The sequence below is a fragment of the Triticum aestivum genome, chromosome 1B (genome assembly GCF_018294505.1).
Source record: "Triticum aestivum cultivar Chinese Spring chromosome 1B, IWGSC CS RefSeq v2.1, whole genome shotgun sequence".
Classification (NCBI taxonomy): domain Eukaryota; kingdom Viridiplantae; phylum Streptophyta; class Magnoliopsida; order Poales; family Poaceae; genus Triticum; species Triticum aestivum.
In genome coordinates, this window is record NC_057795.1 from 319,373,865 (window position 1) to 319,397,687 (window position 23,823).

At 49.0% G+C, this 23,823-nt stretch overlaps 1 protein-coding gene across 2 annotated transcripts; it reads right to left on the minus strand.

Annotated features, from left to right (window-relative positions):
• Positions 1–1,571: 1,571 nt before the first annotated feature.
• On the minus strand, positions 1,572–21,768 carry LOC123121597 (uncharacterized). 2 transcript variants are annotated; one of them, XM_044541618.1, is made up of 6 exons: positions 21,105–21,766; positions 4,340–4,474; positions 4,225–4,267; positions 3,924–3,986; positions 3,641–3,755; positions 1,572–1,892 (listed from the first exon to the last, which is right to left on the minus strand). In XM_044541618.1, the coding sequence occupies exons 1-6, from the start codon at positions 21,488–21,490 to the stop codon at positions 1,762–1,764; spliced, it is 873 nt and encodes a 290-aa protein (XP_044397553.1). In that variant the 5' UTR covers positions 21,491–21,766; the 3' UTR covers positions 1,572–1,761. The 2 variants fall into 2 exon arrangements, with proteins under 2 accessions (XP_044397553.1, XP_044397561.1); XM_044541626.1 differs by lacking the exon at positions 3,924–3,986 and having other exon boundaries at positions 21,105–21,768.
• Between the last annotated feature and the right edge of the window lie 2,055 nt (positions 21,769–23,823).

Here is a 23,823-nt window from a genome sequence, read left to right on the forward strand (position 1 = left end):
CTGCCTCTGCCGCCTCGCCCTCCGACTACTCAATGGCTAGTCGGAGCGCCTTAGCATTCTTTCTCCGGAACCGGTGAGCATCCATCTCCGCCGTCGTAAGCGAGCGGCGGTTGACCCAAGCGAGGAGCCGCTCCTCCTCGTCGGGCACTCCTGGCAACCCACGGCGGCGGCGAAAGGACTGCTCGGCCACATCCCTCTTCTTTGCCCACTGCCTCCCGCGGAGGGTGGCATGCGCCTCCAAGTCTAGTGTGTGCATCCACAGGGCCGGCGGAGCAGGCACTAGCACCCACCGCTGCCCTTACAAAGCAGTGGCCAACGGGGGAGGTGGACGATGAAGGGGCCGCACGAACTGCGCAGCCATTGCAGAGCTGCGAGTAAGCCGGGAGGGGCCGGCTCCGGTGTCCGAGCTGCGCCGGTAGGGGACCAACGATGGGGCAGATCCGGAACTGCCCCCATATCCACATTCGATCGCTCCAACGTAATGTGGAGGGTCAGCTCCTCATCGATATCGAGGTCGGAGTTAGAGCGGTTGTTGTCGCTCTACATGCTCACCGGAGTCGTCGAATTGGATCGGAGGAGGGGAGAAGAAGAGACAGAGCGAGCGGCAAGTGAAGTGAGTTAGAGTTTTGGATTGGGGATTTTGTGGGGACGAAGTGAGGTCGGCGATGGGTCGTGCTGACGTGAAGGACACACCCGCGCCGCCCTATATCCATCCTACATTTGGGCTGAATATGAATGGCCCTGGATAACTCGGATATTTGTGGCCGGTTTAAGACACCTAGATGGGTTCAATTTTCTTGACCGGTTTGTGACCGAGCGGTCTGCCAGGACATTTGATGCCGGTTTCAAACGCCTGGCTATAGATGCTCTAAGGGAACACTCCCAGGTTGCGATTGCTCAAAAGAGAATAGTTTGCTCAGGGGAGCTCCAAATGTCAGTACATTATTGAGGTCCATAATTAATACTCCCTTCATTTCAAAATAAGTGACTCAAGTTTGTATTAACTTTGTACTAAAACTAGTACAAAGTTGAGTCACTTATTTTAGGACCGAGAGAGTACAATAAACCATATATATTTATTCCTTTTTCTTTGGGGTGCATATATATTTATTCCTCATATCATTAATAAAAAATATATGTTCTATAAAACTAAACCCAACAAATATATTGCAATAATTTTCCACAACAACGTGCAGGGTATCATCTAGTTCTCTAAAAAGTTCAATACAATGCGTGTTACTTTGTTTTCCTCATATTGCCATGAACATGCATCGTTCCAATGGAGTTTTAAACGGATTATAGTCTGAACCATTTAAATCTTTGCAAACGTTCTATCCTGCACTTTTCTCATGGATTTGGATTTCTCCGCAGCGTACAACATCTTCAGTTAGGACATTTGAATGTGAAAGCACAACAAAGGTTTCTGCATGCATTCCATAGATAGCCACAAGTGGCTTTCAGCCCTTTACAAACACACACACCCGTTAATGCCAATCTTGGCCCCCAGGTAGGGCTAGACCAGAAATCTTGAGCAAGGTTTAACCAAGAGATCTGGGACAGGCAGCTCTCTCTAATAGCGTCAGAACAAACACGTCAAGAAAGATAAATATCAGGGCTGCATATTTACATCGGAAGGGCGTGATTTGATTGTAATCAGCAGGCTTTGAATTTGAGCTTGTTTTCATGGAGCAGTGTGTAAGAACTACCAGCTGTCAAAAGGAGAATCCAAACATTGACCTCTACACTATTTACAGACCTAAGCTATACTCCGGGGTGGTACCCACTGGGTGCCATGTTTTCCATCCTTGGCATGCTTCTCCTCGAGCCAAACTCCTGGCAGCACTCGAGAGCTAGTCGAAGGGCGGTGCCCAAGCCGAGAACCACCAGAACACCTGAAAACAACTAGTCAAGTCAATGAAACATCCTATGTGTGGTACCTCCTGTAAGTGAACCAATAAACAAGTGTATGCACCAACATTGACAGAATAAACCAACCTGAAGTATAACAAACATATTAATAAAGTAGCCTACAAGTACAATCAAATTGAATGCCCACGGAAGTGAGTTCTAGTTCCGAATGACACATTATCTGGTTTTCTTATTTTAATTAAAGATCATGGATACGATTTCTTGCTAACAGCATTTTCCAATTGGTTTATTAGCTACATGAATTCATACAATTCGCTACTCCTAGAAAAATGAGAATGAATATTTGCAATAATATCTATGCACCAGTCCTTCTGCGCTTCATTCAATTAAATGTGTAATGTGTGTTGTGGCAGCCGACCCCCTTCATAATTTTATAAAGCATATGGCGTATGGTGAGGCGACTTCATAGGCATAGCCTAACTTATATGTCAGCAAATTAAATCAATATTTCATAGGCACAAACCTAACTTTGCAAGACAGCAAACTAGATCAAATTAAGTCCACATTCCACGACATAGCAATGGCAAAAACAGTAAATCTGAGAATTAAATATGAGGGTCCAAGGCTTTGTTCCCCACATTCTCTTGCCTCTTTTGGAACATAAGCAACAAAGCATGTCACTAGCAGGCAGCAGCCACTAAATAATGATCAATGTCATACTAAACTGTTGTTATCTAACTATAATAAGTGAACAGAGGGGAGAGAGAGAACAAACATAAGTACAGTACATTAGTAGGAGCAGAGCAGCTTAGGGGTGGTGACATTCAGGGCTCAATCTGGCCAACAGAACAGTGAGGACAAGCTGGGCATGGAGGTAGAGGCGGCATACTTTCTGCTGATAGAGGTGACGACTCCCAGCATGCAGAACATAGTAGTGAGGAAAAGAAGCTGGAGGAGCGGATAAGGCATGCCTAGCAGAGAGGAAATGTAGGTAGGTGTAGCGGCGACACAATGGCCGCGCCTAGAGACACCAGAGCTCGGTAACGCAGAGGGTGGCTGGTAGAGACGCTGGCACACCATGGCTTTACCCAATTCCATCTCCCCCCCCCCCCCCCCCCCCCCCCTCTCCTCTTTAAGGCGCCGAGTGCCTCACCAAATTGACGCCATTACCATATGGCGGACACCACAGGCAGAATCTATTGCGAGTGCAGACGACTCATCCTAGAGGGGCGCCATAGCATTATATCGTCAGTATAACGGCATACAACGACGGCTTTAAAACTTTAGCTTCATTTGTATTTAGATTTACCCCGTCTGCATCTATCTCTATCTCACTTGTGAAGACCCTAAGGCATCAGATTAATAGAAGCACACATAATCAAATAATTGGTCTGACATTCTTTGAACATAACATCAGGTGTGGACATGTGGTTCAATATCCATGGACAACCTCACAATATTGCTCCTATTGACTAGTTATTATATTGCTTTAACAGGGAGTCAGGGACTAAGTGTTGCTGGGACACAAACTTAGTGGCATATAATCTCAGACTGGGAGTTGTGATAGTTGTTTCGCAAAGAAATATCAATACTCATTTGGTCATTCCTACGTTGCCACAGAACAAACTTGATATAAAACTAATCCTTCTTAAATGTCAGTTTCCACACTTTCAAAATCAACGAAAGGCAAGTGATAACAGAACACAGAGACAAGTGGTTACAGAACATAAAGGAATATTTGGATCTGGTACACCAAAATACTATTCCATACCAATTATTATGTTCACAGGAAGTGCGGAAACACCAAGAGAAACAGATATCAGCACATCCAATAATAGACCACCAATCAGAATTGCAAATGCAACCCAGAGTGGGCTAAACCATCCCTGCATACACACAGAACAGGCGTCAAATATGAAGCAGAAAAAATTGTACAAGTTCTGCAGAGTTGAAGACTTGCACATGATGATTTAATTAGTAATCCATTTCTCAAGCCAGATAGTCATATCAGTGTATTTGTTTCTTTTTTTTCCTTATCCACAGTCATAAAATACCCTTTCACGTCCTCCTCGGCCCCTTCCATAAGCTGAATCAACCCTCCAAACCCAATAACTTGTCTGCTCAATGAAAACAAGTAAATTTTCACTACCAGAAAGAGGAATTTGATTAATTTTTTGCAGCCTACAATTTCAGGGGGTCCCGAGTTATTTAACTGTAATATGGAGATACTGGAACATGCAGTCAATAGAAGATGATATATATAATGCAATATATTCTTCAAACATCAGAACCATCCACTATAGATTTTCTAAACGCATCTTGAAAATGATATAAGGCCAAAAATGGAAGACTTACACTTGCTTGTGTCTCTGGAGGAGGTATATTGACAGCAACTTGCCTGTGAAAGAAAGAACTTGTGTAAATCAAAATAGTTAGCAACAGCCAAAATCCATTTGAGAGGAGGACTTACTGGCATATCTCACACTTGTTTGAACCTCTAGTACGGAACCAGACATCAATACATGTGCGGTGAGCTTTTGAAAGATCACCACGACATCTGCATCCAAGGTCTACCAAAGGTTCTTCCGACTTTTGCTGACAAACTCTGCGTTGAAGTATCACATGTTACTTAAACCTCCAAAAAAGTTAATAAAAAAGGTAAACAGCAGCAAACAAGTAACAGGAAATGTTATATTTTAGGGTCTTTTAAGGAGGGCCTATGAGTGAGCAATTTTCTGTTAATAAAGAAGGGCATGTACGAGTGAACAATTTCACAAGGGACACACATTGCTTACAAGGAAAAGGCGACCCATGTAACCGGGTGGCACTGAAATGTCTACCGGTTGGAACCAATTATAAACCAAGCTGATGCTGGCATGGCTATCCGTTAACTTTTACAACATTCAAGAAATCAGACCTATATTACCAGTTTGAGAGATAATAGTTTCGTCACCAACGCACTGTGTAATGATTCTATCATACTCCCTCCCTCTCAGTGCATAGGGCGCGCGCGTAGTTCTAGGTCGCCGATTTGACTAATCAAAAATGTGTTACATGTCATCAAAAGCATATCACTGGACTCGTATGCGAATGTAGTTTCTAGATTTTTTTTTATTTACATATTTAGCTAGTTAATTTGACAGCCTAGAACTACGTGCATGCCTTATGCACCAGAACAGAGGGAGTACCAATGACCATAACCAATGGCTAAAGCACAACTCCCCAAGCAATGCTAGATGCTATCACTCATAGTAGCTGCCTCACAGGAAACAGTTAAGCTTGTAAGAAAGTAAAACATGAAGATTTCAGGCAAATGGAACATAAGGAACCAGAATAAGACAATAAAATCACAAAAGGATCACAACATAACGATCACAATGTAGGGTTCCCTTAGATAGTTATGACTTTAACATCAAGAACCAGAGTGGCTTAATACTGTAAGGCACAACAGGTTGAAACGAATGTGACACTGCAAACAACCAAAACATTGCCTCTCCTGGTTGCGTCTGAACTTTAACTGTAACTGGAGGAAATTAAAAACATGCCCATCAAACATCAGTGCATCATAAGGTAATGGCTACCGGTAAACAGCAGTAAACAAGTAACAGCAAATGTTATATTTTCGAGTCTTTTAGGAGGACCTATGAGTGGGCAATTTCCTGTTAACAAAGAAAGGCCTATGAATGAACAATTTCAGTACACCAGAGTTGGTACAGTAATTTTTAACTAGTCAGCATAACTCTAGTGATGATTGTTAGAAAACGTGAAGAAGAGAGAATGACCAAACAGTTTTCTGTATTGAGGACGAGAGAGAGATATACAAGGTTACATGGGCCTGGGCCTCACTCTGAACTATGGGCCTGGGCCTGTACAAGACAAACACAACATATATACTTAACACCCATCCTTCAAACTTAAGGTTGGTCAGGAGCATCTGATACACCAAGTTTGAGAGTGTGAAACCTATGCTGATCTCTAGTTTGTGCCTTGGTGAAGAAATCTGCGACTTGAAGCTCTGATGGGACATATTGTAGCTTAACAGTGGATTGTTGACAATGAGATCAAGTGAAAAATGCATCCACACCAATGTGTTTGGTCAACTCATGCTTGACTGGGTCATTAGCAATCTGAATAGCAGCAGTGCTGTCACAAAGAAGAGGTGTTGGTGTATGACATAAGACACCAAGATCATCCAATAGCCAGCGAAGCCATACAATCTCTGCTGTAGTAGTAGAGAGAGCCCTAAGCTCTGCCTCGGCGCTGGAGCGAGACACGGCAGTTTGCTTCTTTGATTTCCATGCAATGAGAGATGTACCAAGAAATATGCAATAGCCAGTGACCGAGCGACGATCAATAGGATCACTCGCCCAAGTGGAATCAGAGTAAGCATGAAGCTGGAGCTGACTGGAATTAGCATAGAACAAGCGGCGAGATGTAGTTCCCCTTAAATACCTAAGGACTCGGAATAGGTGACCATGATGAACTGAGGTGGGAGCACAGACAAATTGACTGAGAATATGGACTGCATGTGCGATGTCAGGTCTGGTCACTGTGAGGTACACTACACTGCCGACAATGTGACGGTAGCGAGAGGGATCCTCAAGAGGAGTGCCATCAGTAGGACGCAACTGCAGATGAAGCTCCATAGGTGTAGCAGCAATGCGCGTGTCAGTGAGACCTGAGCGAAGAATCAAATCCTGAGTGTACTTTTGCTGGGAGAGATATAGTAACCATCATCGGTGTGCTCAACCTCAATCCCGAGAAAATAGCTGAGAGACCCCAAATCTGACATCTTGAATTGTTCACTCAATTTTTTCTTAACAAAATCAATATACCCAACAACATCATCTCCAGTGATCAACATGTCATCTACATAAAGTAGAAGCAATGTACGGCCATGATTAGATGTATGAATGAAGAGTGCAGGGTCATGTTCGCTAGGAGAAAAACCGGCAGCTTGAATCACAGAACTGAACCGCTCAAACCAGGCACGAGGGGCTTGCTTAAGCCCATAAAGAGCCTTTCAAAGACGACAAACATGACCTAATGGAACCTTGATACCTGGAGGTGGCTGCATATAAACCTCCTCATGTAAATCACCATGAAGGAAGGCATTCTTCACATCCATGTGGTAAATTTTCCATGACCGAGTAGCAGCCACAGCAATTAGAGTTCGAACTGAAGTCATGTGAGCAACAGGAGCAAACGTCTCATCATAATCTTTTCCATGAGACTGCTGAAAACCTCTTGCAACAAGGCGAGTGTCAGGTATTAGGGAAAGTGAGAGGTTTGGATGGCTAAGATGAGATAAGATCTACGGCTGTCAGTGGTTCCCCCTTTTGCTATTATTATTTTTCCTTTGCTTCTAAGTTACTTTTTGTAATCCCTTAGCCTATATAAGGACCTGTAGCCGGATGGATTGTATCATTGAATCATTCTGTCAAATATTGGTTTATACTGTATATCATATATCAATATATTCCTACATATACACAGTATACTCGAGTTTCTTCGTGTTCTTCCTATTCTTGTTCTCTTTTCTCCAATCTTGTGCTCGATTTCCACCTTGAATCCATGTCAGACCCGTCTGGGGCCTGACAAATGGTATTCAGAGACAGGTCCTTCCTCGGAATCGACTTGATTTGGGTGAAATTTTGCTAGGGTTCGTGCTTGCCCCTCTAAAATCCCCAACCCAGTTCCCACCCCCATGGCTTACGCACACAAATCATGGGCAACCCCGACCTCCGCGGCCACTGCAGCTGCTCCACCCCGTTCTTCATCGATCGGTGTTTTGGCAGGGGATTCTCCTGCGTGGACCGCCTTGGTTGCCACCCATGCTGCAGCCATGGCCGCCGCCCAGGCCGCCAGGCCGCCGTCAGTGCCGCTGCCCGTGCTGTTGCCGTCTGCAACGCTCCTCCGAGCATTACCCCCGCGGCGTTCACCACCACACCCGCCCCGATTTGCGTGCCTGCAGTCACGACCACCACCGCCATCTCCACCGCCACTGCTGCCCGCATCATCATCACGCCTCTGAGCCGCCTTCCTGCTGCAGCATCAGACACCACGGCTGCCCTCACCACCTCTCCCCCGATCAGTGCTTCTACTGCAGCAGCTACAGCCGGAACCACCACGCCCACCAACTGTTCGACTGACTGCTTGAGCAGTGGTTTGACCTCCATCACCGCGCCTCCGAGCGAACCACCTGCTGTAGTCATCACCACCGCCGCCACCGCTGACCTCGTCACCACTGCACCTCTGAGCCGATCCCCTGCTGTAGTCAACGCCTTCGTCACTTCTGCTCCCATTGGCTGTTCTGCTGTTGAAATCACCATGCCACCCATGACGCCCACCAACTGTTTGATTGAATGCCTGGACAGCGATATGAGTCTAACAGAGGCGAGGTGGGAAACGAACATCAACACCTCCACCACCACCCCCGCCACCGTTGATGTGGCTGCCACCGACCCAATTGGCACTCTCAGGTCAGCGACACAGAATGCCATTGTTGTCCCGATGGAGTCCGTGGCGACAAGTGCCATTTTCGTGGAAGAGCACACTGACAAAGACAACCACAAGAAGGAATCATCGCTGTTGGTGATGATCAATACATTGTCTCTGTGTACCATGAGGAAGGTGCAGGGATTCAACAGCTGTGCAAGTTATGTTTGCATTGACCGCAGAGCCAAATCTCCAGTTCATAAGGTATTCGATGAGACAATCAACAAGGGCATGCGGGAGCAACATCAGCAAATATGTTCAGATCTTGTTTTCCCATGGGACCCTAGTGTCCACTCAACTGTTAGTACAAGCTGTTGGTTGAGAAAGCTCAGGGCATATGCAAATTGTCTTTCATCCTTGCTAGCTGCTACAGGAAAGATAACTGAAGAACACAACATGAGGCAGAAGATAACTATGACTGGTACCAAAGGGTGGCTCAATCCTTATGAAGAAGCTAGTTCTATTTTTACTCTCGAATGTACTTGGGACCCAGGTATTATAGTAAGAAGTGAGGATACTACACGGAGTGAGATCACTAATGAAATGTTGTTGCTGCCGTATACTACACCTCAGGCCAAGCTGTTTTTTCCATGGGATCCAGGAGAAAATGAGAAATCAATGCAATTTCCTGTTATGCTACTGGTTGGAACCATGGGACGGGTTATTTCTAAAATGATCAGCAGCACAGTGATCACTCAAATGGCCTGGTGTAGCACAGAGAATAAGATACCACAGTCGGATGTCTCACCATTGCCTAATTTGTCGGTCGATTGCTTGTACCCATTGGTCAACATTTGTACAAGATCTGTGAACAGGAATCTGAGAGCTAACTGTCGAGTGCAGATGTTGATTCCCATATCTCTCCTAGACATGTTGGGCATCACTTTCTCATACCAATATTGTCAAGCTCATAGAGATCTTTTCCATCTTAAGCAACGAGTGTTTCCCAAATGGCCTACTGATCAAATCTCAATGGAGACAATTAGTATGATACTGATAATGGTTGCTGCTATAAGTCAAGCACCACAGCAATCAAACTTGTCAGCTAAGAGAATTGTTGCATTTGAGTTACTTGAACAAGAGCAAGTTTTGCTTGAGAAAATTTTGGAATGGAGCTTTAGTATAATTATTTCTCCACAAGTGCAATGGGGTTCATGCATATTCTTATACTGGATGAAACCAACTTTACAATGGGACCCGGGAATTTGTCAAACCACCCTTGAGTGCAGCCGGATAAAGGATCTTCCTACCATAAATTGGTGCTGCAAAATTTCATTATTTCTTGTGGATTTTAATGGTGAAGTTGTGGAGTACAGATTTCAGTTCATGTCAAGTTGCCGAGCCAATAATACGTCCACTTCTATTGAACCAGCACAACAAGAATCCAAGCTTATTACGGTTTCTAGACAAGAGCTCAAGATCATTGTTGTTACTGTCAAAGGTCCGTACTATAGCCGTTTCCCCGTAGCAATGCAAGCCTGGGAATGCTATGCTCCACTTACACAAAAGAAGATTCAAAAGCTCAAACAACTTGATAGGTGCTGCTCCTCTATGATTTGGATCATCTCATTTATGCCTCCCTAAGTCAACCTTTGGATGTAAAGCTCAGCTCAGGATGAACATACTTGGGGACAAGTGTGATTTCAAGAGGGGTGGAATGTCAGGTATTAGGGGTAGAGGATAAGTGAGAGGTTTGGATGGCTAAGATGAGATAAGATCTACGGCTGTCAGTGGTTCCCCCTTTTGCTATTATTATTTTTCCTTTGCTTCTAAGTTACTTTTTGTAATCCCTTAGCCTATATAAGGACCTGTAGCCGGATGGATTGTATCATTGAATCATTCTGTCAAATATTGGTTTATACTGTATATCATATATCAATATATTCCTACATATACACAGTATACTCGAGTTTCTTCGTGTTCTTCCTATTCTTGTTCTCTTTTCTCCAATCTTGTGCTTGATTTCCAATCTTGGGCCTGACAGCGAGCCTTGTAGCGTTCCACAGAACCATTTGACTTGGTTTTAACCTTATACACCCATTTGCAAGTGATAGGGACTGAACGAGGAGGTAATGGTACCAAATCCCATGTACCAGTACGCTCTAAGGCTGCAAGCTCCTCAGACATAGCCAGTTGCCACTCAGGTGACACAACTGCCTCCTGATAGGTACTAGGCTCAGAAACAACCCCTGCATACAAGTCCTTGTATCGCGTTGCTAAAGAAGAGCCGTCAGTGCAAGGATCAGTAGTACTGGCTGGAGGAGTAGAAGACAAAGGCATGGATGACTGCGTGTCACATGGAACTTTAGAACGACAAGTGTAATGGAAAGTACTGGCTGGAGGAGTAGAATAACGACGAGTGTAATGGAAAGGAAGACTATCTAGAGGTGGAGCTAGTGGAAGAGAGAAAGGAGCTGGTGAGGAAGGAGATGAAACATGTGGTGGAGATGGTTCTGATGTTAGGACAGAGGAAGGTTGTTCAGCTATGGACTCATCTAAAAAGATAGGTGGAAGTGAAAGAAACGAGGTAGACTCTAAAGAAGTTGAGGATGATGGTTTAGTGGAAGGGGAATAGAAGAAGGGTTGATCCTCAACAAAAGTGACATCGCGAGAAAAGCGAATGCGGCGAGCAGAAGAATCATAGCAACGGTAGCCCTTATGTTCAAGACTATATCCAGGGAAGACACACTCAGCAGACTGAGCAGTCAACTTGGTACGCTCACGAGGTGCTAAAAGAACATAACAAGTACAACCAAAGACACGGAGGTGGTCATACGTGGGAGGAGAACCAAACAAAACCTCACCAGGACACTTGCCCTCAAGGCGAGTAGAAGGTTGGAGATTGATAAGATAAACAGCAGTTGAGATAGCTTCACCCCAAAAATGAGTGGGGACAAAGGAAGAAATCAGAAGGGTACGAGCTGTCTCAACAATATGGCGATGCTTACGCTCAGCAACGCCATTCTGAGCATGGGCACCAGGGCATGAAAGCTGAGGGAGAGTACCCTCAGATGAGAGAAACTCGCGAAAAGCAGTAAATAGATACTCCCCCCCGGAGTCAGAACGAAAAACACGAACAGCACTGGCAAACTGAGTATGGACCATATGTACAAAAGCCTTATATATAGTAAACAACTCAGAACGATGCTTCATAAAATAGACCCAAGTATGTCGAGAGTGATCATCAACAAATATGACATAATGTTTGTGGCCACCTTTTGAAACAAAGGGGGAAGGACCCCATACATCAGAGTGCACTAAATCAAAAGGATGGCTAGAATGAGTAGTGCTGGAAGAGTATGGAAGCTGTATTTGTTTCCCTAGCTTACAACCCTTACAGTGAAAACCAGCATCTATGGAAACATGACCCAAAACACCTTGTCGAACAAGGGTAGATAAACGAGAACCACACAAGTGACCTAAGCGATGGTGCCACTGGGCAAAAGAAAACGACGAAGTGGATCTTGATGTTGATGCAACCATCCGGAACGCGGATGTGGTGGAAGCTGAAGGAAGGTGTAAGGTGTCAAGGATGTAGAGGGATGTGGATCCTCTACGGCGATGGCCAGTTCCAATGACCCTCTTGCTCTGACGGTCCTGCACATAACAAAATGAGTCATCAAAACCAACAAAGTAGTTCATATCAGCAAGCTGGCCAACAGACATAAGATTCATGGACAGCTCTGGAGCAAAGGAGATGGCAGGAACAGAAAACTTGGATGTGCAAAGAGAACCCTGATGAGTAATAGAACAAGGTGTACCATCAGCAGTCTGAACAGAGGCACCATCCCGCACTGGCTGGCAAGACACAAGCTGAGAGCGATCAGAGGTCACATGGAAAGAAGCTCCAGAGTCCAGAACCCAAGGCTGGGTTGCAGCAACGGCGGGCTGAGAGAGAACAGATGCAGAAGCACCCCTCGCTTGCTGTTGATAAGGAGCCTGGGGTTCACGACGCTGCTGATTGAGGGCTCGTCTAGCCTGAAACTCAGCTAACAGCTCTGGATGAAGCTTGAAACAACCATCTCTATGGTGTCCTGCCTTCTTGCAGAACGAGCAGATGACAGCTGAAGGTGTGGCCTTGGAGGCACCTGGCCGCTGAGGAAAAGCCAGAACACTAGTGTGTAGAGTCTGCGCAGAAGTAGTCCCAAGAGAACGGAGACGAGTCTCCTCAGCGATCAAGCTAGCAAGTGCCTCTGTCAAGGTGGGAGGAGTCGTACGACCAAGCAATTGAGTGCGAATGTTCTCAAAGTCTGGCTTGAGACCCATCACAAACTGAAACATGAGAGTCTGATGGTCGTACTTTTCCTTCGCTGCACATGACTCACAACCAGAATTACCCTTTGGAACCATGAAACCTAGCTGCCCAGTGATGCGAGTGAAAGCTCCATAGTACTCTTCTATGGACATGTCTTCTGGCTGCCGAGTGTTGTGTAAATTCTGCAACAAGGAGAAATGAAGTGCACTGCTGGGCTGAAGGTAGCGCTGCTCAAAGTACTTCCATATCTCTTTAGCTGAAGTGTGATGCTCAAGACTCATTCGGAGTGAGGGTTCAACACCCAGAATTAAAACTCCCATCACACGATCATCGATCTTTTGCCAAGACTTCCTTGCTGCATCATCATTTGGACTAGGTGGATCATCTGTCAGATGAGAAACAAAACCAGCCGTCCTCAAGACAGTCCGAGCAGAAAATGCCCATTCCCTGTAGTTTGAACCATCAAGCTTGATATCTATGATCAAAGAACCAAATCCGAAATCATTTCTTGCCATAGTGGTGAGCGGCCAGCAAATGGAAACACCCAATTTGATAGCAGCTGCAGGCAGCAACAAGAGATGAGCAGCAGACAGCCACAAACAGGAGCAGCAACCCACTAGGCTGGCTGCTGCTTGCTGGATCTCACTGGATAGAAGGAGGAGCTTGCTGGATCTTGCTAGATAGGAGGGGGAACGCCTGGAGCTTGCTGTAGAGCAGGGAAGGCACCAAGAGCTTGCTGGAGATGGCTGCTGGAGAGCAGGGGAAGTATTCTCACAGAGTAGCTGTGAGGACACACAGAGGAGCTGCTGGAGAGCAGCTCCTACAGGTTGATGACGAAGATGGGATGGGGCAGCGATGTGGATGTCTCCTCACCAGACAGATCCGCCTGAATCACCTCACCGGCGGCGATTTCATGGGTGGCGGCTGGAAGAGGGACTAGGGTTTGGTCCTGGTCTGATACCATGTTAGAAAACGTGAAGAAGAGAGAATGACCGAACAGTTTTCTGTATTGAGGACGAGAGAGAGATATACAAGGTTACATGGGCCTGGGCCTCGGGTAAAGGAGGAGGGTTGTGATAGGCTTGGCGAGCCAACGTAAAAACTAGCCAGTCCCATAGGTATGAAACCGATTTGAGCGAGAGTAGTACTAGGATGGGTGACCTCCTGGGAAGTCCTTGTGAAAGAGTTTCATATCTAAGGGTTGTGATAGGCTTGGCGAGCCAACGTAAAAACTAGCCAGTCTTTTGGGTATGAAACCCATTTGGGCGAGAGTAGTACTAGGATGGGTGACCTCCTGGGAAGTCCTCGTGAAAGGGTTTCATATCTAGCCTACCCCAACTTGTTTGGGATCAAAGGCTTCGTAAGTAAGTAAGTAACATGGGCCTGGGCCTCACTCTAAACTATGGGCCTGGGCCTGTACAAGACAAACACAACATATATACTTAACAATGATTACTCCCTCCGTCCCTCAATACATGGCGTTAATTTTGAAAGTAAAAATCCCGTATTATGTGGCGCAGTCCTCACAAACGTGCTAAACTTTCACTTTTCCTCCTACACGTGTGGAGTTATTATCAGGAGCTGCCGCCTGCGGGGAAAGAGCAAATAGCCGAACCGTTACAGTGCGCATGCGCTTCTCTCCTCCAAAAATCATGCTGGTTTCCTTACTTCCTCACCCTGTCCTGCTCGTCACACAACGAAAAAAAGGCTGACCGCCTGCAGCTCTCCCTCACTTCATCCACATGGAGACTTCGTTCTTCACATTTAACCAATGGTGGCATCATCGTCAGGCCAGATGGCAGGAGGCGACAACAACTCGCACAACTCACATACACAGACGAGAGCTCAGACGCCATGGCCTTCGCCAGCAGCCAGCAGTACATGGAAGATGGGGACTCCCTCACTGGCATGCACGGCGATGCAGTGCGATGTGTGCGAGATGTTGCTCCGTGCTGCTGCTCTCAGCCCACCGCTACCGTTTGCTTGGTTAATGGTTTGGCTGACCACATAAGCATATGCAGACATCAGGCATCTGCTGCCCAATGCGGGGATGTAGGTGTTGGCACGGGTGGTCTGTTATGGCGCTGCTAGAAGGAGGGCGCAAGAGGGCCGGCCGGGGGCCTTTTTGCCCACGGCCGGGCAAGAGGGAAGGGATTTCCTTCTTAATTCTTGCTTGATTAGATTGATACATCTCTCTCTTTATATAGAGAGGTTTACTTGACTCCCAAGCAAGGCTTACTTGACCCCTAAGCAAGCGACCCTTATCTCTAATTAACCTTAAGACTATTAGGCCCATTACGTACTCTAACACTACACCCCACCTGGACATGCAGCTTGTCCTCGAGCTGCAGCCTAACCAACTTATAACCATGACTCGACGCAACACAAACCTAACACCTAAAAACAAGCCTTTTACAACTCGGCTTGTTTTATTATTCTCAACCTAAAATGGACTGAGACGCTTTATTTTGGACCCTTTAACAAAAAGTGGACACCATCCGCACGTCGATGTGCACGTGTACAGCCACCTGGATCCCATGGACACCACCTAGACCAAAGGAGTGCATGTGTACGGCCACCTGGAAGTGGTCGCAAGAGCTACCAGCAGAGGCGCCCTCGCGGCGGTCGGCGGCGGAAAGCAGTGGTGCTACGCGGTGCGCTCCTGTCGGTGACACCCTGCCTTCTCCCCGCCGGGCAGCTGTTGGTCTGCACCGCACAGGGAAGAGTGGAGGGCTTGCGATTGAGAATGGTGAGTAGGGGTGCGCCCCCCCCAACCGCCGATGTCGCAGACTTTGAGGTCGCTGCCCGCGGGGAAAACAACATGCCAGCCGCCCGTGGGGGAAACCGCATGCCCAAGATCCCCGACGCAACGGACGAGATCGAGGTCCTTTGCGCAGCGAAGGGCAACTTGGAGGAGCGACAGATGCAGACCACGCATCTCCCGCACACGCCGACGCGCTAGGAGGCCGCGCGCAGCAGCCTGCAGTCTCACCGCAGCCAACACGTGGCGGGTAGCGATCCAAAAGACGGAAGCAGTGATGGCGACGACAGGGACTTGATCTGCTGGATGTGGACGCCCTGGGATGGCGGCGGCGCTGATGGGAACGAGGTCATCGCACTCCCGTCGTAGGGCATCCCATACTGGGAGGCGGAGCTGACCGGCGGTGGCTGCTACAGCTGCAGCGGCTGCTGCCCTGTCACGCCGGGCAGCAGCAACGGCTGCTGCGTCGGAGCGCCGGGCGCGGCGGAGGCCGCCAGGAGCGGCGGCTGCCACTGCAGCCAGGGCTGGGCGGTGGTGGCGATGGATGGCAGCTGCAGCGGCCTGGCGAGCGCGCGAAGGCCGCCTGGTGCGGCAGCTGCCACGGCGGCCACTGCGGCGCGGGGGCGACGATGGGCGGCGCAACCGGGTGCGGCCCGTAGGACCCGGCCAAGAACAGGTGGATCTCCTGGACCGCCTGGGTTAGGTCCCGCAGCACCCCGGACACCTCCCAGGTGAGGACGGCGGGGGCGGGCGCGACAGAGGATCTCGGCGCGGGCAAGAGGATCCCGGCACGGGCAGGAGCGGGGCGACGATCGTGGTGGTCGCCGGAGGCGACAAGGTGACCGGCAGCGGAAGAGACGGGCTTGGCGGCGGTGAAGACATGATCGAACCAAAGCTAGCTGATACCAAATTGTTATGGCGCTGCTAGAAGGAGGGCGCAAGAGGGCCGGCCGAGGGCCTCTTTGCCCACGGCCGGGCAAGAGGGAAGGGATTTCCTTCTTAATTCTTGCTTGATTAGATTGATACATCTCCTCTCTTTATATAGAGAGGTTTACTTGACTCCCAAGCAAGGCTTACTTGACCCCTAAGCAAGCGACCCTTATCTCTAATTAACTCTAAGACTATTAGGCCCATTACGTACTCTAACATGGTCGCAGAGCCGGTGGCCGAGAGCGCGGTGCCGGTTTTGGCGGAGGTTAGCATGTACTCAGCAGCTGTGGGCACTGTGCCAGCATTGGCGGAGGCGGAGCTGGTGGGCTCGGTTGAGGTGACCACTATGGCAGGTGTGGCCGTGTGGGTGCGGTCAAGGCGCACGTGCACATGGTGCCGGTAGTCGAGGCGTGCGTGGCTGGAGAGTTGTAGCTGGTAACGACAGTGCAGAGGTGCGCTTGGGGGTATTTCAGTGAAAATCTTCTCTCCAGCGCCCCTGCCTGAGAAAATATTCTGGTGGCACGTTTTGAGAGAAAGAGGGAGTATCAAATATTAGCATGCTGCCTTACATTAATTTAACTACAGCCAGCATCTATATAGCAGCTGGATAGCTTTTTAGTTTTTGATAGCTAAGAAATAAACAAGGTACATCAATTTACTGAAGCCATCTGCATGCAATAATGCTTCCCTAGTCTATACTACTCCCTCCGATCCATATTACTTGTTGCGAACTTTGTGCTAAATCAGCGTGATAGTATATGGGATCCTACCAGGTCTAGCTCGTAGGTTGTAGGGGTGGAAGGGGGCTTGGCGAGGAGGAAGGCGAGGTCGCCGGCGCTGGGACGCCGTCGTCATGTGTGCGAGAGAGAGGGAGGGAGCAGGACGCGGCGGCTAGGGTTAGGTCCCCCGAATCCCTTCAGGAAGCCGAGCAAATATGATTGCTTCTGCTTAACTTTAAAGAGTCCTTACATGAGTTTATATAATCTCCAAATATGATAACTGGGCTAAGCCCCTAATAATGATAAGATAACTGGGCCAGGCCCCTAATTGCCTGGGCTGTAGTATATGCCGGTCATAACATCTCTCCCCGCCTACACAAACAGCTCGTCCTCGAGCTAGAAGGCGGGGAAGCGCTTGCGGAACTCCTCGAGGTGATCAACGGGCGCCAAACACCTCCGCGTCAGCTGGGGCGGGCAGGTCACCGAGCCCGGCGGCGGCGGTGTCCTCCTCGATGTAGTCCGCAGCCTCCAGGTAGAAGAGTCCCAGTTGAAGCACAACCCTTGGCGGCGACGCTCGAGTTGCTCGGCTGGGGTGAGCCGGCGGAACGGGCGCGCCGCGGTCGCGGCGAGGGGCGCCGCGAAAGCCTGAGCAGGCCGACCCTGTGTGGGAAAACTTCCGGCCAGGGTGGCGGCCCAGCGGCCCAGGGCGGTGATGCCTGCTGGATGGCCACCGCGCGGCGCTCGAAAGCGCGGGCGTAGTACATGGCCATCTGGAGGTCCTCTGGCCCATGCATCTCCACGTCCACGCGGATGTGGTCCGGTAGGCCGCCGACGAAGAGCTCAACCTGCTGACGAGCCAAAACGCCGGGGGCGTGGCACACCAGTGCCTGGAAGCGGTCAGCGAAGTCTTGCACTGTGGTGAGGAACGGAAGGTGCCCAAGCTCCGTCAAACGGCTCCCGCGTATAGGCGGACCGAAGCGCAAGAGGCACAGATCGTGGAAACGCTCCCATGGTGGCATGCCGCCCTCGTCCTGCTCGAGGGCGTAATACCACATCTGGGCGGCGCCTCGTAGATGATAGGAGGCGATCCATGTGCGGTCGGACGCGAGCGTGCGCTGCCCCCTGAAAAATTGGTCGCATTGGTTGAGCCAATTCAGGGGGTCGACGGTGCCGTCGTAGGTCGCCAACTCCAGCTTGGAGAATCTCAGAGGTGGCTGGGCGCGGCGGCTAGGGTTAGGTCTCCCGGCTCCCTTCAGGAAGCCGAGCAAATATGATTGCTTCTGCTTAACTTTAAACGAGTCCTTACATGAGTTTATATAGGGTGTGTTTGGTTGGGGTTATGGACTGGAATGGCATGGGTCCGACCCGTTCCCAGGCCTCGTTCTCGCGTTCAGTTGGACATATGGGCGGCACCAACTCGTTCCCGCGGACCGAATATTCGGCCCAGATGCGGAACGAGGTGAGACCTCGAAAACGGCCGGACCACGCGGAACCGCTCGCCCCCTCGCACTCTCGCAGCCCTATCGCCTCTCACTCCCAGGTGCGCCGCCTCCCCCTCCTCTCTCCCCCTCCATCAATCTGAGCCGCATCGGCCGATTACTCCCTTCCCCGCCGGCCAATCCATCCCTTCCCCGCCAGCCACCTCCTTCCTTTCCTCTCTGTCCGCTGACTCCTCTCCTTCGTCTCACGATTTGCAAAAAAACAGGGGGCTCGATCTGGATCTGCGGGTTCTGTGGCTTGCAGAGGAATAGCAGCGGGGCGGCGGCTTCCGGCGGGTTGACAGCGGCAGCAGAGGCCCAGCAGAACAACCCAATCTCAAGGTACAAACCACAATTCCTTCCCCTTGTATATGCTCCTGCTGCTCATGGATATGCCCAGCCGAGAGTGATAGACAGAGATGGAGAGGTTATTGTGATGACTCACGGTTGTTCTTGATTCACTTTTGTTGCTTTATGTTGTTAAAATCAGTAGTCTCTTTTCCTAATGTGTATCAAGATACATGTTGTCCAGTGTATCTTTGCAATATATATGTTGATGTAAGCATCATTGGTAGCCATATTTTTGATTGTATGCATCACTTGTAGATGGTCAAGAAGGTGAACAAAAAAAAAAATGGTTAGGGGAGCTGCTGTTTCTGTTGCACTAGCTGCAATGGCGGTCATTGTTCGGGATATAATAAGGAAAAGAAGACCACGGATTACCTACGGGCCGATGCATGAAAGAGATCGAATCACCTACGGGCTTTTGGAGATTTCATATGTGAACTTGACGTGTGTGGCTGAAGTATGTGCACTGGACATGTATGACTCTTGTACTTTGGTTGCTTTTGGGAAGTTCGTATGTGAACTACACATGTATGGCTGTCAACTATGTGCACCTTGTTGAAAACTGTGTTATATGTGCTGTCATTCATATCTTCAGCTTGTCAATATATATTGTTGTGTTGTCTTTCTTGAAAATACAAACGAAATGCTACCAAAATTTTGAATTTTATGTCATTTCATTTTTCATTCCGTGCTTCCAACCAAACACCGGAACGGAACCAACCCGTTCCTCTCTTTTACTACTACCAAACACAGGAATGGAATGGACCCGTTCCTCTGGAATGGAACCATTCCATTCCATGACAGTTGGTTCCTGAACCAAACACACCCATAATCTCCAAATACGATAACTGGGCTAAGCCCCTAATAACGATAAGATAACTGGGCCAGGCCCCTAACTGCCTGGGCTGTAGTATATGCCCTGGACCGCCTGAGTCAAGTCCCGGAGCGCCGCCGTCATCTCCTCCAGGGTGAGCACGACGGGGGCGGGCGCGGGTGGCGTCCAGGCGGTGGAGGAGACCGGTCCGATCAGGGACGGCGTGCTGGCCGCGGTGGTCATCGGCGACGAAGAGGCGATCGGCAGCGGGAGGGAGGGGGTGGGCGGTGGCGCGGACATGATCGAGCTTGAGAGCTCAGATACCAGATTGATAGGATCTGGGATCCTACCAGGTCTAGCTCGTAGGTTGTAGGGGTGGAAGGGGGCTTGGCGAGGAGGAAGGCGAGGTCGCCAGTGCTGGGGCGCCGTTGTCACGTGTGCGAGAGAGAGGGAGGGAGCAGGACGCGGCGGCTAGGGTTAGGTCTCCCGGCTCCCTTCAGGAAGCCGAGCAAATATGATTGCTTCTGCTTAACTTTAAAGAGTCCTTACATGAGTTTATATAATCTCCAAATACGACAACTGGGCTAAGCCCCTAATAACGATAAGATAACTGGGCCAGGCCCCTAACTGCCTAGGCTGTAGTATATGCCGGTCATAACACAGCGACACTTATTTTGGGACAAAAGGAGTACAACTTTAGTACAAAGTTGTACTACTAGATGAGTGACAAGTAATATGGATCAGAGGACAGAGGGGGTAATAAAAATACACCGATAATGGTGCACATCATCTTACATCGTAAATGCTAAACTACTGAACCATTAGCTAAAGTTGCCATCACTTTGTGTTACTTCAATTAAACCAATCATTTGGGCTGATTCTTAAGAATAAAATAAAACCCCAACTGCATTCAGAAGCTTAACCTGTCTCCCATAGATTCCAAGTTTATAGCCAGGATCAAGATTAGGGCTAAACAAGGAATTAGCATCGTGTCCCTTGGCACGAAATCTATGTCAGTGTGCTAGAATCTCACCTAGGATATTAGCATACCCAATTGGCATGATCCATGTGCTAGAATCTCCACGGAACACATATGAAAATCACATCACACAGGGTCTGTATGAAAATCACATCACACAGGGTCTGTGTCATATGTGGTACAAATTTACATTACCTAGGCCCTCCTTTCGCCCTCAGGTTACGGACACAGATTTCATGCAGGATGAGCAGCCCAAACCCCCCATATTCCTTACACAAAGGCATCGGCCAAGCCCTCGCTGATAATTTGCCCACGAAATGGTCAGTACGAAATCTAACGCAGCTACCACACAAACGTTTCCTATTCCCTCCCTGGTTCGCAATTTGAGCAGGATCAGACGAAACATCCGACGTTTCACATGAAGAAGGACGAGACCCACCACCGACAGTATACCTGCATTGCTCGTCGAAGCTGTCGGATCTCGCCAGCTCCGCCTCCTTCGCGGCCGCCACGGCAACCATGGCGCTGGCGTCCCCGACCTCCAGAGGGGGCAGAGAGGCCGGAGCGACGCCCTTTTGCTCGCGCGCCTCCTCCTCCTCCGGCTTCGAGATCACGATGGTGAGTACCGCCCCGGGAACCTGTGCGGGCACCTCAGCCGTGGCCACGACCACCGGCGCCGGCACTTCAACCGCGGCCACCACCACTGATCCCGGTGGTGGCGCCTGCACCTCAGCCGCGGCGGCGACCACCTCCTGCTGCTGCGGTGGCTGCTGCATGGCTAGCTCATGAGCGGTGGCCGGGCCAGCGCCCGACTCCGATCTGGCGGCTGCGCTCGACATGGGCTGCGCCTGCCTGCTCCTATGCGGCTCTCCGTCGAACACCTCGCGTGCGAAGGGGCGTTTTCCTTTCGGGAAAGGGAACGGGAGGTGGGGGGCCGCACCTACTCCTGCGGCTACTGGCTGCGGCGAGGGACGGCCGCTGGTGGGCCTGCGCCGGCGGGGAGATGGGGATGGGTGGGAAAGCTGCGGCTGTGGGGGCGAATCTGGATAAGTACGGGGGCTTTGCGCCGAGCGGAAATGCCACTGACGGGTGGGGTAAAGGTGTCGCCGCAAGCGGGTGTCAGTGAGATGGCGTCGGAGAGGAGTGAGTAGAGGGAATAGCGGCCGGTTCGGATCCAGGCAAGGAGGTGTACGGAGGGGACGGAACCGAGTATACGTGGGCATAACTCGGGCCGGGCCTAACAAAGGCAGAAACAGAAAACCTAGGCCCAGGCCTGGCCCAGCCTGGCCGTCGTGCCAAGTTTTCAGGCCTAAGCCTGGTCCATCAGTCAAAATGCCCACTAGGCCTCTTTCTTAAATTGCAAATACGACAAGCTCGGCCCGGCCCATGGGCAAGGCCAGGTCGGGTCGGGTCGTCCGGCCCGAGCTGCCCTGGCCAGGTATAACCAAGCTTTTAAATGGCGCGAGATAGCGTGAGATAGCGGCGCTATAGCAGCCAGTGAAGGTGTTGAGCTATGATAGGTTGGATTGTCGTTGGAGCGTCATCGTGCGCTAATAGTGTCACCAAGAGCCTTTTAGCGCTAAATTTCTAGCAGAAAACAGCGTTAGCGTCCAACTTCCCATCCAAAAAAATTAGCCCAAAGACTAGCGGGCTAAAGCCCAAAAGTCATTTCCGATAACCCTCCTCCTCCTCCCATGATCCAATGGAACCCTACTTCACACCCACCCCCCTCGGTCGTCGTTCTGTGAAGCGAATGGCGGCATGCTACTTCTTGAGTTTGCGTTGATTTTTTTCCTTGAAAAGGAAAGGGTGATGCAGCAAAATAGAGATAAGAGCCAAGGTATCAATCCAATAGGAGGTACAAGCAAGTCTCTAATCTATGCACGTGCACAAACTAACAAACACTTCCACACAACGCAAAAGAGGGGTTGTCAATCCCTTCACGGTCACGGACAAGAGTGACATCTAATAGAGATAGGTATAAAAGATAAATAAAAGAGCAAACTAAAGTAAATATAAATAAATTGCAGGAAGGTATTTTGGGGTTTTTTGGTTTAGATATCTGAAAATATATGATGAAAAATAGACCCGGGGCCATATGTTTCACTAGAGGCCTCTCTCTTGAAAGAAAACATTCGGTGGGTAAACAAATTACTATTGAGCAATTGATAGAAAAGCTCAAAGTTATGACGATATCTAAGGCAATGATCATGAATATAGGCATCACGTTTGTGACAAGTAGACCGACTCCTGCATGCATCTACTACCATTACTCCGCACATCGACCGCTATCCAGCATACATCCAGAGTATTAAGTTCATAAGAACGAAGTAACGCCTTGATGTAGAAGGATAAACTCAAGCAATATGATGAAAACCCCATCTTTTTATCCTTGATGGCAACAATACAATATATGTCTCGCTACCCCTACTATGTCACTGGGTGAGGACGCCGCAAGATTGAACCCAAAACTAAGCACCTCTCCTGTTGTAAGAAAATCAATCTAGTTGGCCAAACCAAACCGATAACTCAAAGAGAAATATAAAGATATTTAATCATGCATAAAAGAGCTCAAAGAAGACTCAAATAATATTCATAGATAATCTGATCATAAATCCACAATTCATCGGATCTCGACAAACAAAGAATATTACATCAGATAGAAACTCCAAGAACATCGAGGAGAACATTGTATTGAAGATAAAGATAGAGAAGAAGCCATCTAGCTACATCTATGGACCCGTAGGTTTATGGTAAACTACTCACGCTTCATCGGAAGGGCATAAAGGTTGATGTAGAGGCCCTCCATGATCGAATCCCCCTCCGGCATGGTGCCGGAAAAGGCCCCAAGATGGGATCTCACGGGAACAGAGGCTTGCGACGACAGAAAAGTATTTTGGTGGATGCTTCTGATGTTGGGGGAATTTTTTGAAATGTATAGTGCAAAGATTAGGGTTGGGAGACTTCCGAGGGGCCGACAAGCCCTTAGGACGCCCCCCTAGGGCGCGCCCCTGAGGCTTGTGGACCCCTCATGAGTCTTCTGACCCCCTCCCCAAGTCTTCTAGGTGTCTTCTGGTCCAAAAAAATCATCGCGAAAGTTTTATTCTGTTTGGACTTCGTTTGATATTCTTTTTCTGTAAAACTCAAAAACAAGGAAAAACAGAAACTGGCA

What these genes read in the sequence shown, in the direction of transcription:
- LOC123121597 (XM_044541618.1), bottom strand. Translation starts at nt 21,490, where the DNA reads ATGTCGAGCGCAGCCGCCAGATCGGAGTCGGGCGCTGGCCCGGCCACC. An exon ending in AGCTTCGACGAGCAATGCAG is followed by an intron (nt 4,475 to 21,104) that starts GTATACTGTCGG and finishes ACTTCAACGCAG; the next exon opens with AGTTTGTCAGCAAAAGTCGG. An exon ending in GCCGAGGAGGACGTGAAAGG is followed by an intron (nt 3,756 to 3,923) that starts GTATTTTATGAC and finishes GTGTGTATGCAG; the next exon opens with GGATGGTTTAGCCCACTCTG.